Below are 16,052 nucleotides of genomic sequence, written 5' to 3'. Positions count from 1 at the left end.
ACGATTATTTAACTTGTTGTCGATGAGTACTCCTAAGTCCTTCTCCAAGTTTGATGTCCCCAACTGTCTCCCATTTATTTTGTATGGTGCTAGACCATTGGTACGACCAAAACGCATGACTTTACATTTTTCAACATTGAATTTCATCTGCCATTTATGTGCCCATATAGCCATCCTATCCAGATCCTGTTGCAATATGACACTATCTTCCTGAGAGTTGATGATTCTGCACAATTTTGTATCATCTGCAAAAACAGCAACATTGCTCACTACTGCATCCACTAGGTCATTCATAAATAAATTGAAGAGCACTGGACCCAGTACAGACCCCTGTGGGACCCCACTGCTAACAGTCTCCCATTTTGAGTATGATCCATTGACTACAACTCTTTGTTTTCTGTCCATTAGCCAGTTCCCTATCCAAGCACACAGACTCTTCCCCAGTCCTTGCATCCGCAACTTTTGCACCAGACTTTTGTGGGGAACAGTGTCGAAGGCCTTTGCAAAGTCCAAGTATATCACATCTACAGCATTCCCAATATCCATATTAGCATTCACTACCTCATAAAAGCTGAGCATGTTAGTCAAACAGGACCTGTCTTTAGTAAACCCATGTTGATGCTGAGAAATAAGATTATTTTCTACTATGAAGTCATGTATAGTATCTCTTAGTAACCCCTCAAATAGCTTGCATACAACTGATGTTAAGCTTACAGGTCTATAATTTCCTGGATCTGATTTTTTGCCCTTCTTAAATAATGGGAAAACGTGGGCTGTACGCCAATCCACTGGGACTCTGCCAGTTGAAAGAGAGTCACAAAAGATAAGATAAAGGGGTTTATCTATAACTGAACTTAATTCCCTTAGGACCCGAGGATGCATGCCATCCGGGCCAGGTGCCTTGTCTATTTTTAATTTATTTAGTATTGCCTTTACTTCTTCCTGCGTTAAGTATTTAATATTACAGTTAGAAGATTGAAACTCTTCTGCCTCTTTAATTTGCAACAGTGCTGTTTCCTTTGTGAAGACAGAAGCAAAGAAAGCATTTAAGAACTCTGCCTTACCTTGGTCATCCACCATTGAGTTCCCACCCTCATCCTTTAGGAGTCCTATACAGTCAACCTTTCATTTTTAGAGTTGATGTACTTGTAAAACTTTTTTGGGTTAGATTTGATATCCCTAGCGATTTGATTTTCAGCTTCGATCTTTGCCAGCCTAATTTCTTTTTTACAATTTTTATTGCACTCCTTATAATTGCTGAGTGCAGCCTCGGTCCCCTCCTGTTTTAGGACCTTATAGGCATTCTTTTTCCTCTTCATTTTATCTCTAACCTTTCTATTCATCCATAGAGGCCTTTTTTTATTCCTAGACATTTTGTTTCCATATGGGATATACATACTACAATATTGATTGAGAATACGTTTAAAAGCTTGCCATTTCCCTTCAGTGTCCTCCCCTTGTAGTACATTATCCCAGTTCACCAAACTTAGTGCCTGCCTAATTTGATTGAACTTTGCTTTTCTAAAATTCATAGTTTTAGTGGTCCCGCTGCCCTGTGGCCTATCAGTCACCAGATCAAACGTTATCATGTTGTGATCACTATTTCCCAAATGTTCTTGAACCTGCCCATTTGATACATTATCTGGTCTATTAGAAATGATCAGATCCAGTAACGCATTTCCCCTAGTTGGTTCCGTTACCATTTGAGTCAAGTAATTTTCCTGTAGTGCTGCCAGAAATCTGCTGCTTTTACCAGAATGGGTAGCCTCAATACCCCAGTCAATGTCTAGAAAGTTGAAGTCGCCCATAACTATGACCTCATTTTTACTTGCAGCTTTTTCAATTTGCTGTAGTAATCGCAGTTCTGCAGCTTCATTAATATGAGGTGGCCTGTAGCATACCCCAATAAGCAATTGACAACTTTTATTTCCACCATGAATATTTACCCAAACGGACTCCACATCTTCGCAATCTTCCTCCATCTCATCGTTGAGGACAGCTGTAAAAGAATTCTTAAAGAGACAAACCCCTCCACCTTTTTTCCCTGTTCTATCCCTCCTAAACACATTGTATCCTTTTAAATTAGCTATCCAGTCATGGCCTTCATCCATCCATGTCTCGGTTATTCCCACAATGTCATAGTCTTTGTCATTCAGAATGAACTCTAGTTCGTCTATTTTATTTGCAATTATCCAAGTGAAGGCTTTGGATTCTGCCCTAGACTTTAGCGTCTCTGGGCCTACTCTGCATGCTGCTGCCCTGGACTTCAGGGGCTCCAGGCCTACTCTGCATGCTGCTGCCCTGGACTTCAGCGCCTCCAGGCCTACTCTGCATGCTGCTGCCCTGGACTTCAGGGGCTCCAGGCCTACTCTGCATGCTGCTGCCCTGGACTTCAGTGGCTCAAGGCCTACTCTGCATGCTGCTGCCCTGGACTTCAGGGGCTCCAGGCCTACTCTGCATGCTGCTGCCCTAGACTTCAGTGTCTCTGGGCCTACTCTGCATGCTGCTGCCCTGGACTTCATTGGCTCTAGGCCTACTCTGCATGCTGCTGCCCTGGACTTCAATGGCTCCAGGCCTACTCTGCATAGAGTCTGCCCTAGACTTCACCATCTCTATTTTATTTGCAATTATCCAAGTGAAGGCTTTGGATTCTGCCCTAGACTTTAGCGTCTCTGGGCCTACTCTGCATGCTGCTGCCCTGGACTTCAGGGGCTCCAGGCCTACTCTGCATGCTGCTGCCCTGGACTTCAGCGCCTCCAGGCCTACTCTGCATGCTGCTGCCCTGGACTTCAGGGGCTCCAGGCCTACTCTGCATGCTGCTGCCCTGGACTTCAGTGGCTCAAGGCCTACTCTGCATGCTGCTGCCCTGGACTTCAGGGGCTCCAGGCCTACTCTGCATGCTGCTGCCCTAGACTTCAGTGTCTCTGGGCCTACTCTGCATGCTGCTGCCCTAGACTTCAGTGTCTCTGGGCCTACTCTGCATGCTGCTGCCCTGGACTTCATTGGCTCTAGGCCTACTCTGCATGCTGCTACCCTGGATTTCAGTGTGTCCATGCCTACTCTGCATGCTGCTGCCCTGGACTTCATTGGCTCCAAGGCCTACTCTGCATGCTGCTGCCCTGGACTGCAGGGGCTCCAGGTCTACTCTGCATGCTGCTGCACTGGACTGCAGGGGCTCCAGGCCTACTCTGCATGCTGCTGCCCTGGACTTCAGGGGCTCCAGGCCTACTCTGCACGCTGCTGCCCTGGACTTCAGTGGCTCCAGACCTACTCTGCATGCTGCTGCCCTGGACTTCATTGGCTCAAGGCCTACTCTGCATGCTGCTGCCCTGGACTTCAGGGGCTCCAGGCCTACTCTGCACGCTGCTGCCCTGGACTTCAGGGGCTCCAGGCCTACTCTGCATGCTGCTGCCCTGGACTTCAGGGGCTCCAGGCCTACTCTGCACGCTGCTGCCCTGGACTTCAGGGGCTCCAGACCTACTCTGCATGCAGCTGCCCTGGACTTCAGAAGCTCCTGGCCTACTATGCATGCTGCTGCCCTGGACTTCAGGGGTACCAGGTCTACTCTGCATGCTGCTGCCCTGGACTTCAGGGGCTCCAGGCCTACTCTGCATGCTGCTGCCCTGGATTTCAGGGGCTCCTGGCCTACTCTGCACGCTGCTGCCCTGGACTTCAGGGGCTCCTGGCCTACTCTGCATGCTGCTGCCCTGGACTTCAGTGGATCCAGACTTACTCTGCATGCGGAAGCCCTTCCAGTCTGGCCACTACCCACTAGTCTGAACAGTTATCAGATGAGATGTTTCAGAGAGTGCTGGCTGACACACTAATTGGATCAGCCGGCGGCACGTACATTGAAGTGCCTGGCATGCATTGTAATAAACCTGTACGGGTCATCATGGTATTTGCAAATGTTCCAGATTAGAATCTGCCAATCGCAAACTGCCCCGATCCCTGCCTAGATCCAACAATGAAGGGTCAAGAAAGATTACAAGAAAGATGGTCCAAGGAGGAACTTTACTGAGATATAGAAAATGAATGAGGGGATTAAGAAGTTGCAAGGTGAGAAGTTAGAAAAAACGATAGTTCAAGAAATAATTGATACATGTCGTGTAATATGTCCATGTTGTTTGATCGTTCATGAGGCTGCAGATCATCATCTTTACTGCTGGTAGGCATGAAGAAAAAAAAAAAAAAAAAAAAAAAAAACAGCACCAACCTTCCTTATCTACCTTCCTATAGATTGCATTTTATTATGGAACGAAATGTACATATATGCATATACATGTACCATTTTCATGATGGTGGTCCCTTAATGAGATCTCTTCCTGGTGCAGAGATTTGCCATAACTTTCTGCCCCAGTAATTTTTGTTCATAGAGGGGGAAGTGTGGAGGAGTCATATTAATAGGAACACAGAAAGCAAAGGGAAAAACACAGGCAGAGCATCTATAGTCCTTCTTCAAATTAATGCAAATACAGATTGAACGTCTTGGCAGCAGTGATGCTCCAATAGTTTACCCGGAGCGTTCACCTACCCAGAATGCCGGAGTCCTGGTCAGGCTGGAAGTCTGCGGGTTTCTCCACTCTGTCTGTGTTGTCCTCTTCTGCGGACATAGCGGACATCTGCCTCTTGACCACTTTGTTGCCTCCACTCCCCGAGGTCAGGCTGGCTACTGATAACAAGGGGATGGCCTGACTTTCCTAGAGCGATAACAAATATGGCTCCATTATTAGGACAACAGTTACACACACTCAAAATAACATTATTGGTAGTTGACTCCTAATCTCCCAACTTCCCCATCAACCCTTTCCGAACACCAAACCCTAACCTTCTAGTCATAGCAGCTAAAGGTAGCCATACAACAGCAGAGGAGGTTGTAGAATGGAAATGAATTGGTGTAGAGGGGGCAGAGGGGGATAGGGAGTAGTTTGGCAAAGAAGGCGATTTGACAATGCTAACTGGAGAAAGGCTTGGCGGGGAGAGCGATTTGACAGATGGATGAGTGGATTGGCAAAGAAGGCTGGAAGGTAGTTTGGCAGAGGGGGATAGAGAGTGGTTTGGCGGAGAGGGAGCTTTGTCAGTGGGAACAGGAGAATGGTTTGGCGAAAAGGGCAATTCGGCAGAGGGAACTGGACAGTAATTTGGTGGAGAGGGTAATTTGGTGGAAGGAATTGGAAAATGGTTTAGGGGAGGGATCTGGAGACTGGATTAGTGGAGAGGGCGATTTGATGGAGGGAATTGGAGAGTGGTTTGTTGGAGAGGGTGATCTGACGAATGCAATTCGATAGTGATTTGGTGGAGAGGGGGATTTGGTGGAGAGAATTGGACAACGGTTTGGTGGAGAGGGTCATTTGGCAGAGCGAAGAGAACTGGAGAATGATTTGGCAGAGGGAATTATTGGAGAGTGATTTTGTGGATGGGGCTTGAACAGTAGCCTTAGTTTCCCAGCTGTCAGGAGATCTCTATACCACCGGTGAGTCCATAAATGCTTCTTTAAAGGGGAACCTCAGCCTAAACAAAACATACTGTTGTTATTAAGTTACATTAGTTATGTTAATTGAAATAGATAGGTAATATAATCTCTTACACGCCCTGTTTTAAAAGAACAGGCAAATGTTTGTGATTTCATGGGGGCAACCATTTTTTTGGTTGAAAGGAGGTGACAGGGAGCATGAGACACAGTTCCAACTGTCCTGTATCCTGATCACCCCTCCCAGCTGTGCGCGCTAGGCTTCAAATCTCAAATTAAAAATGTAAAAAAAAAAATGCACCAAAACAGCAGAACAAGAACAACATCAGAAATCAGAAAAAATGCCCGGGCAGTTTTTTTCTGTGCAGCTAAAAATGAGGTTTGGGTAAGAAAAACAAGAAACACCAAGCCTTTTCAATGCTGCTGAGTAGATTTTTAGTCTGGAGGTTCACTTTAATTTGCAGAGCTAACTGTGAGCTAACTGCAATCCTTTTCGCACTGCAGCCCCGAGCTAGAAACCAACCTGCCATCCTAAAAACGGCATGATGTTCCAAAGTGGCTTCTTTGAAGAAATATCAAGCACAAAGGCTCCACAGCAGAAGACATAAGAGGGCTCTTGATCTAGTATGCAAGTCATGGTACAGAAATAAATGAGGCAGCTTGTGCGTCAGCAGTGATACTGGAGCTCTGGGAAACCGATATAAAAAGACAATTTAGATCAATAGTTTAGCCACCTCGGGCAGCGGCCTCATCTGTCTGTGGAGTTGTAATTGACTGCTCACTCATTTTTACGGTCCGCGCGGGACAGGCTGCCAGGACAGGCGGCAGATAAGGCGGAAAACAAAACGGTCTGCTTCTGTAGTGTTTATTTCTACGCCGCAAAAAAACAAAGCAGCTAAATCACACTTCTTGTCACGGTGGGATCACAGGGGGACGGTGAGACGGGTTCACCGCAGGTGTGAAATTTAACCTCTTAAACGGTTCTGATAACCGATCTACTTCAGACTTCAGGGTGCAGAGTGCAACCTTTCCTGGCTCGCTAAAGGGGAACTCAAGATTCAGAGCATCCCCCTGGTTATATTTTGCTTAGTGCAATTAAACTTTGAATGTGCTTTTTTTCCCTTTACTAAGAATATGGTTAGAGACATGTTACAGTATTTTTTTTTTTTTTTTTACTTTTTCAGAGCTTTCCTAGGCAATACAGGGAGTGCAGAATTATTAGGCAAATTAGTATTTTGACCACATCATCCTCTTTATGCATGTTGTCTTACTCCAAGCTGTATAGGTTCGAAAGCCTACTACCAATTAAGCATATTAGGTGATGTGCCTCTCTGTAATGAGAAGGGGTGTGGTCTAATGACAACACCCTATATCAGGTGTTCATAATTATTAGGCAACTTCCTTTCCTTTGGCAAAATGGGTCAAAAGAAGGCTCAGAAAAGTCAAAAATAGTGAGATATCTTGCAGAGGGATGCAGCACTCTTAAAGGGAAGGTTCACGCAGGAGCTGTAAAAAATAGAAATCCAAATCCACTTACCTGGGGCTTCCTCCAGCCCGTGGCAGGCAGGAGGTGCCCTCGCCGCCGCTCCGCAGGCTCCCGGTGGTCTCCGGTGGCGAGCCCGACCTGGCCAGGCCGGCTGCCAGGTCGGGCTGCTTCTGCGCTCCAAGTTGCGTGTCACTTGTGCGCGCTGACTCATCGGACGTCCTCCGGGCTGTACTGCGCAGGCGCAGAACTTCTGCGCCTGCGCAGTACAGCCCGGAGGACGTCCGATGACGTCAGCGCGCACAAGTGACACGCAACTTGGAGCGCAGAAGCAGCCCGACCTGGCAGCCGGCCTGGCCAGGTCGGGCTCGCCACCGGAGACCACCGGGAGCCTGCGGAGCAGCGGCGAGGGCACCTCCTGCCTGCCACGGGCTGGAGGAAGCCCCAGGTAAGTGGATTTGGATTTCTATTTTTTACAGCTCCTGCGTGAACCTTCCCTTTAAAATTGCAAAGCTTCTGAACCGTGATCATCGAACAATCAAGCATTTCATTCAAAATAGTCAACAGGGTCGCAAGAAGCGTGTGGAAAAACCAAGGCGCAAAATAACTGCCCATGAACTGAGAAAAGTCAAGTGTGCAGCTGCCAAGATGCCACTCGCCACCAGTTTGGCCATATTTTAGAGCTGCAACATCACTGGAGTGCCCAAAAGCACAAGGTGTGCAATACTCAGAGACATGGCCAAGGTAAGAAAGGCTGAAAGACGACCACCACTGAACAAGACACACAAGCTGAAACGTCAAGACTGGGCCAAGAAATATCTCAAGACTGATTTTTCTAAGGTTTTATGGACTGATGAAATGAGAGTGAGTCTTGATGGGCCAGATCAATCAATCAATCAATTCACTTTATTGTCATTGTGTAACACAACGCAATTACTTTTCATGACAACCCCACGGTGCATATAGGGAACATAGTGATAGTAACAAGGAAGAGAAGAAATTATACAAGTATGCCAGGTATTACAGATGTTTGTACAGTGTTAATTATTTCAGAGAGGATTCAGAGTTCATCAAGTTTATGGCGGATGGGAAAAAGCTGTCTTTCAGTCTGTTTGTGTGTGTGCGGATTGATCTAAAACGTTTACCTGATGGAAGGAGCTCAAACAAGGCATTTCCAGGGTGAGTGTTGTCCTTGATAATGTTTTTGGCCCTTCTCACGCTGCGAGTATTATACAAAAAAGTTCCAGTGATGGTAGTTCAGTGCCAATAATGGCTTCTGCTGTTTTAACAACTCGCTGCAGGGCTTATCTAGTACCTTCGTGCAGCTGTTGTACCAGGCCGTCATGCAATTGGTCAGAACGCTTTCTATAGTGCATCTGTAGAAATTAACCAGCAGCTTCTGTGGGATGTTAGCGCTCCTTAGTTTTCTCAGAAAGTAGAGGCGTTGTTGTGCTTTGCCAGTTAGAGCTAAAGCATTGTCAGCCCAGGACAGGTTCTCTGCGATGGTGACTCTCAAAAATTTGAAGCTGGAAACTCTCTCCACACCCTCTGCATTGATCATTAGCGGTAGGTGAGTGGTCTTTTTGGTGGTCCTAAAGTCCAGAATAATTTCTTTGGTCTTCTTTGTATTTAATAACAGGTTATTAATGTCACACCATGCAGTCAGGTTCCTAACTTCTTCTCTGTATGCAGCTTCCTCATTGTCTGATATAAGCCCAATGACAGTCGTATCATCTACAAACTTAACAATTATGTTTGAGGTATGGATAGGCTGGCAGTCATGGGTGAAAAGTGCATAGAGGAGAGGGCTTAATACACAGCCCTGTGGCACGCCAGTGCTCAGGGTAAGGGTGGAGAATGTCTGTTTTCCTAGTCTGACAGTTTGAGGGCGATTAGTAAGGAAGTCCAATAACCAAGTACAGATGGATGGGCCCGTGGCTGGATTGGTAAAGGGCAGAGAGCTCCAGTCCGACTCAGACGCCAGCAAGGTGGAGGTGGAGTACTGGTTTGGGCTGGTATCATCAAAGATGAGCTTGTGGGGCCTTTTCGGGTTGAGGATGGAGTCAAGCTCAACTCCCAGTCCTACTGCCAGTTTCTGGAAGACTCCTTCTTCAAGCAGTGGTACAGGAAGAAGTCTCCATCCTTCAAGAAAAACATGATTTTCATGCAGGACAATGCTCCATCACATGCGTCCAAGTACTCCACAGCGTGGCTGGCAAGACAGGGTATAAAAGAAGAAAAACTAATGACATGGCCTCCTTGTTCACCAGATCTGAACCCCATTGAGAACCTGTGGTCCATCATAAAATGTGAGATTTACAAGGAGGGAAAACAGTACACCTCTCTGAACAGTGTCTGGGAGGCTGTGGTTGCTGCTGCACGCAATGTTGATGGTGAACAGATCAAACCACTGACAGAATCCATGGATGGCAGGCTTTTGAGTGTCCTTGCAAAGAAAGGTGGCTATATTGGTCAATGATTTGTTTTTGAATGTCAATGTCAGAAATTTATATTTGTGAATGTTAAGATGTTATATTGGTTTCACTGGTAAAAATAAATAATTGAAATGGGTATATTTTTGTTTTTTGCTAAGTTGCCTAATAATTATGCACAGTAATAGTAACCTCTCCTGCACCACATCCAGAGACACCAGCACTGGAATAACAATGCCTCCACCCTGTTACATCATACTCCACCCTGTAACATGCCCCCACCAATGGAAAGACTGGGACGATTCCAGATGCCGCCTCCTTCCTCCGCCCTTACTGCGCCACATCCAGAGATCCCAGCATCCTCCTTGCCCCCCTTCCCCCCCCCCCCCCCCCCCCCAAAAAAAAAAAACCCCAAGACAAATTTGGGCGACTGCTGAATAGCAGGCGTTTCGTGCCCCTCTATTAGTAGCCGCAAATTTGACATAGTTACACCCCCCCCCCCAATTAGCTTGAGCAGCAATTTTAGCATTTACACAGTGTGAACTGAGTTTGCATTTTCAAGAGTATTTAAAAGCATTCTCCACAGTGTGTGATGAAAGTACTTACTGAGTTAAACAGCTCTGTGGTTAGACCCAGGTAATTGTGCAGCGCCAAGAACGTCACTCTCTGCAGCCGGACCATAATAATCTAATGGTAAAAAAACAATGTAGAAATATACTATATAAGCCATTTTTAAGAAAAGGGTTTGAAAAAAAGAAAGTTGACATTTTACTAGAGACTAGTGACATCACAGACAATGCAGCCTAACCACTCACTAGAGACCAGTGACATCACAGATAATGCAGCCTATTCATTCACTAGAGAGACTAGTGACACCACTGAGAATGCAGCCTATCCAATCACTAGAGACCAGTGACATCATGAGAATGCAGCCTATCCAATCACTAGAGACCAGTGACATCACTGAGAATGCAGCCTATCCATTCACTACAGACCAGAGACATCACTGACAATGCAGCCTATCCAGTCACTAGAGACCAGTGGCATCACTGAGTATGCAGCCTATCCATTCACTACAGACCAGAGACATCACTAAAAATGCAGCCTATCCAGTAACTACAGACCAGTGAAATCACTGAGAATGCAGCCTATCCATTCACTAGAGACCAGTGACATCACTGAGAATGCAGCCTATCCATTCACTACAGACCAGTGACATCACTGAGAATGCAGCCTATCCAATGACTAGAGACCAGTGGCATCACTGAGAATGCAGCCTATCCAGTAACTACAGACCAGTGACATCACTGAGAATGCAGCTTATCCAATCACTAGAGACCAGTGACATCACTGAGAATGCAGCCTATCCAATGACTAGAGACCAGTGACACCACTGAGAATGCAGCCTATCCAATCAGTAGAGACCAGTGACACCACTGAGAATGCAGTCTATTCATTCACTACAGACCAGAGACATCACTGACAATGCAGCCTATCCAGTCACTAGAGACCAGTGACATCACTGAGAATGCAGCCTATCCATTCACTAGAGAGCAGTGACATCACTGAGCATGCAGCCTATCCATTCACTACAGACCAGTGACGTCACTGAGAATGCAACCTATCCATTCACTAGAGACCAGTGACATCACTGAAAATGCAGCCTATCCACTCACAGACCAGTGACATCACTGAGAATGCAGCCTATCCATTCACTACAGACCAGTGACATCACTGAGAATGCAGCCTATCCATTCACTACAAACAATGACATCATTGAGTATGAAGCCTATCCATTCACTAGAGACCAGTGACCTCACTTAGAATGCAGCCTATCCAATAACTATAGACCAGTGACATCACTGACAATGCAGCCTATCCATTCACTAGAGACCAGTGACATCACTGAGCATGCAGCCTATCCATTCACTAGAGACCAGTGACCTCACTAAGAATGCAGCCTATCCCGTCACTAGAGACCAGTGACAACGCTGAGAATGCAGCCTATCCACTCACTAGAGACCAGTGACATCACTGAGAATGCAGCCTATCCCCTCTCTAGTGACCAGTGACATCAATGACACAGTTATCAAGCATGTATAAAATAGTGAGAAATAAATACAAAACAACTAACAATGACCCATGTAGGGAATGAAGTTGAGATCAAGTCAAAATCAGCAGCCACTGAACTTGTTGCAACTTGGAGAGAGAGGTCATTCAGGTGACAGCATTTGCAAGAACCCTGAATTACCCTTACTCGCCCCGCGGCACTATAGAATCCTGCTATAGCAGCGCCTAATTTTAGCGGCAAAACTACCTGCTTCCTCCCACACAGCAAAATGCCCTTCCTGTATCTTAAAGAGAACCCGAGGTGGGTTTTAAGAATCCAATTAGAACACAGAGGCTGGGTCTGCATATATCTGCATATAACGCCCAGCCTCTGTTGCCATACTGTTTCCCCCCAGGCCCCTCTGCGCTCTGCTGTACCCCATAAATCAAATGCCGTGATAGCGAGGGTGTCACTAGCAAGCTGTTTACATCTGCCCTGTCACTCTCCGCCGCTCCCCCGCCTCCTCTATGTCGCCGCACCCCGCCTGCGTCCCTTCCCTCCAATCAGCGGGGAGGGAAGGGACACGGACGGGGAGCGGCGACATAGAGGAGGCGGGGGAGCGGCGACATAGAGGAGGCAGGGGAGCGGCAGAGAATGACAGTGTAGATGTAAACAGCATGCTATCGACACCCTGCGTGTCGCCAGCACGGCTGTGTGATTTATGGGGGATAGCAGAGCGCAGGGGGGGCCTGGGGGGAAACAGTATAGCAACAGAGGCTGGGCATTATATGCAGATTCAGCCTCTGTGTGCTAATTGGATTATTAAAACCCACCTCAGGTTCTTTTTAAGTCGAAACTCGGGAACAAAACTACATCAAATTTATCCCACGCACTAATGGGGCGCCCTTGGCCACGGGTCCCCGGATGTAAGTGGTTGATTTTATCTTATTTGTTTTATTGGAATGTATGCGTTTTAAGAACATTAAAGTGGTTCACACTTCAGGTGGCCATACGCTACTCGACTTGGCGGCCTATCGACCATTCAATTCAATATTATTAAATCACATAAAAGTCTTTCAAATCGCCCAATCGATGCGACCAATTTCATGCCAAAATTGATCACATGTATTGATAGAACATGCTGCAAGATGTCGGGCCGTCGTGGTCAGCCGGTTGCACGGCGGCAACGGTGAACGATATTAGGACAAACATGACGTAACCCACAGCACTGTATTGGTTCTGTTCCACTAGTTCATAAAAGTTCCCCCCCCATGTGTGAATTTATACATTACCTGTCCTATGTCGCCCGCCACGTGGTGGCCATCCATCTTCTGATTCATCCTCTTCCACTTGTGCCTCACACGTTGCCGGCGTTTAGCATTTGGCTCCTGTGACATCATCACATGCGCCACGTGCTATACGCCCACGCCGTGTGAGGCACAAACGGAGGAGCAGGAAGCAGAAGATGTATGAGCACCGTACAGTGGGTGACACAGGGCAAGTAATGTACTGTATATTCTGGCGTATAAGACTACTTTTTAACCCAGGAAAATCTTGTTAAAAGTCAGGAGGCGTCTTAAACGCCGGGCGTCGTCTTCTAGGCCAGGTGCAGTAACTTCCGAGCTGGGCTGGAGAATCTGCGGTTGCACAAAAACATCTGCGACCGCATCCCTGCTGTATGCAGCGACCGTATGAAAGCAGCAAGGCCGGTGCTGAACAAGTAGTCTTGGAGACAGGGATAGCTGCGTACAAGAGGAATCGGCGCCGGGAGACTTGGGCGCAGGATACAGCCGGTATACGGCTGATACTGCTGCTGCACAAGTTCCAGGCTGCGTTAAAGAGGCTCTGACGCGAGTCTAAATTCACTTTTTTAACTTGTAGCCAGAAGCAGAACTATAAGCTATGCTAAACCACCGCTATCCCGCGGCAAAACAAAACGACTTTCTTGGTCATGGATTTTGCTGCCCCGGGAGGCAGAGCTTTCAGCTGTAGCTCTGCCTCCATGCGCGTCAATCGCGGTGCGGATCTCCGCCTCTCCCCCTCCCCTCTCTGTGAAGGCAGATTGAGAGGGGCGGGGAGAGGCGGCGATCAGCGGGGATTGACGCGCTGAGAGGCAGTGCTACAGCCAGAGCCTCATCAGGAAGCGCTCCCTAGAGTTAGGAGAGGGGATTTGGGGGGTATAAACCCCTCGTTTTGCTGCGGGATAGCGGCGGTTTAGCATGGCTTATAGTTCTGCGTCTGGCTACAAGTTAAAAAAGTGAATTTAGACACGTTTCAGAATCTCTTTAAATACTATTCCCCCTCCAGGCTGCCATGGATAGTGGGGGAATGAAATAATTCGGCCTACAGCAATTGCTGGAGGCCGAATTATAGTGCTTTAAAAGTAACTTCAGCTCCGTCTTCTGACAGCGCTGAAGTTACTCCCTGTGCGCTGCTATAGCCAGAATTCCTATTACGGCCTATGTGGCGCCGGCTGCGCCCGAATCTATTGCGCTGGAATAGCAGAGTTCGGGGATAACTTACCATTCCAAGCAGGCTTTGTATACAACAACCAGCCAATCACCGGTAAGGTACATCGCTTGCCGTGATTGGCTGCTTGTTGTATACTGGGTACCACATACAGTACAGCAACAGTATCTGTACCTGTTTATACAGTATAGCACCAGTACATACAGTACAGTATACAAATATCCAAGAGTCAAGTGGGGTAGTCTTATATGGAGAGTATATCACAAAATTAAAATTTTAACTGGAAAAAGTTGGAGGTCGTTTTATACGCCCAGTCGTCTTATACACCAGAATATACGGTATAAATGCACACACGAGGGATGGGGGGGGGGGGCATTTATGCACAGGGAGGGCAGCAGTGAGGCAGCAGATTTATCCATGCTAAAATCAATCAGAAATCGGCATGCAGTGTATGGGCAGTCGACAGATCTCTTGACCAAATCTGCCCAACATCCCCTGATGTATAGGTACCTTAGAGCCAATTTGTTTTGTTTACTGGATGGATGTTTAAGAACCGCATGAGGGCAGGCGGTGGATGCGACCTTCAAAGGACAGAGTCCTGAAAAAAATACTTGCTGAAATTAAATCGTGAATATTCAAAAATCGCCCTAAAAGCGATTGTGCAATCATTCCCTAAGAGACTGTTCATATCAGCGCGTTTTGACTGCTTTCCGCTCAACAGAGCACTGCCTGTACAATTTTCTGAGCTTTTTTTTTTTTGGCTCAATGGAAGGTATAGGGAAATCGCTAAGCGCTTGAAAAAGTGCGATTTCCCGAGAAGTGTTATTTATTCTTTTCTGGGTCAAAGAGTTCACTTCCTGACGTCAGAAAGTGAAAATAAAAATCACTCATCAAAAGTGCTTAGAAAAGCGCCAGCCTGAAATCGCTAACGCGCAGATAAGCGCCAAGAGGGCCCAAAAAGAAAAATTGTGCACAAAAATGTAAAACGCAGGCGTGAGCGCTGGCGATTTATGATGTGAACAAGTCCTCATTGGTTTTATTTATAAAATCGGGCATTTACATAAGAAGAGGTAAGCCTATCCTAATATGCATCCTTCGCTGCCCTCGGCCCACTGTCGCACACCCTCCAGAGATTACAGACAAGGGCTTGTGGGTAATCTGATCGGGGACGCGCTCCTCCCCAAGCAAGAGCATGGTCATACTGTGTCTGCACAACTACAGCTGCACCTGCGCAGTAAGCTGGAGCCGCTTGTGTAGGAGGGGCTCCGTGTTACTGCAGAGGCATGGCCGTGCTTGTGACAGAAGAGGAGCCTGATCAGATGGAGGATCTGCGAGCGGCAACAGGGGGCCAGAGGACAGCAGGGGGAGCCTCAATAGTACCCAGAGGCTTCCCTCTACCTAGGTAAGTATCTGTTTCTGACGTTTGGCTCAAGTTCTTTTTAAAGAGAACCCGAGGTGGATTTATGAAATCTTGATAAGACACAGAAGCATGTCCTGTGCACAGCAACATGCCTCTAAGTTGTTCTGGAACTCTCCCCCCCCCCTCCCCCGAAAAATACAGCTAGGCCAGCGACAATCTGCTTATCGCTAGCCTGCTATTTACCTGAGCTTGTCACTCAGTTTTCCTTCCAATGCGTGGCTTCCCCTGCTGCTCCCCTCCTCCTAGCTTCCTCCAATCGGAAGCTAAGTCGCGACTGAATGCACCGGGGGTGGGGGGCTGTCCAGGACATGCCTCTGTGTCTTATTAAGATCTCATAAAGTTGCCTCAGGTTCTTTTTAAAGCATGATTTTCAGCCACAAATTCACATTCCATTCACCCACAGCTCTGTGTTTATTATGTAGCGTTCCAATATAATAATAAATGTGTCTGTTGCACTGACTCTTATCTGAGTCAGTCTTGCTCTATTCTGATACATTGCTGGGGAGAGGAAAGCCTGTTATCTTCCCTCCCACTTTCCTGCTTCTCACTGATTGGCTGAGGGCAGTCCAGTGTGACAAGAGGCTGAAAATGGAAATGCACCTCACCCCTCTGCAGAAGCTGCATCTATGCTGTGTTCACATGTGTTTACAAAGCAAGCTAGATATGACAGTTCTGCTTCTAGTACAGAGCTCAGTGGGGTGGAGGGCTGGCAATGTATAAACCATTTC

At 47.1% G+C, this 16,052-nt stretch overlaps 1 protein-coding gene across 3 annotated transcripts in view; it reads right to left on the bottom strand.

Moving 5' to 3' along the window:
• PNPLA7 (patatin like phospholipase domain containing 7) overlaps nucleotides 1–16,052 on the bottom strand; it is a 412,399-nt gene that overhangs the window by 321,188 nt on the left and 75,159 nt on the right. For all 3 annotated transcript variants that reach the window (XM_068248745.1, XM_068248744.1, XM_068248743.1), the window contains 2 exons: nucleotides 9,992–10,072; nucleotides 4,535–4,700 (listed from right to left, as the gene is read on the bottom strand). In XM_068248745.1, the coding sequence (XP_068104846.1) occupies nucleotides 4,535–4,700; nucleotides 9,992–10,072 (247 nt within the window). The remainder of the gene's footprint in view (nucleotides 1–4,534; nucleotides 4,701–9,991; nucleotides 10,073–16,052) is intronic.

The sequence above is a fragment of the Hyperolius riggenbachi genome, chromosome 8 (genome assembly GCF_040937935.1).
Source record: "Hyperolius riggenbachi isolate aHypRig1 chromosome 8, aHypRig1.pri, whole genome shotgun sequence".
Taxonomy (NCBI): Eukaryota; Metazoa; Chordata; class Amphibia; order Anura; family Hyperoliidae; genus Hyperolius; species Hyperolius riggenbachi.
This window is presented reverse-complemented; position numbering and strand designations above follow the sequence as displayed.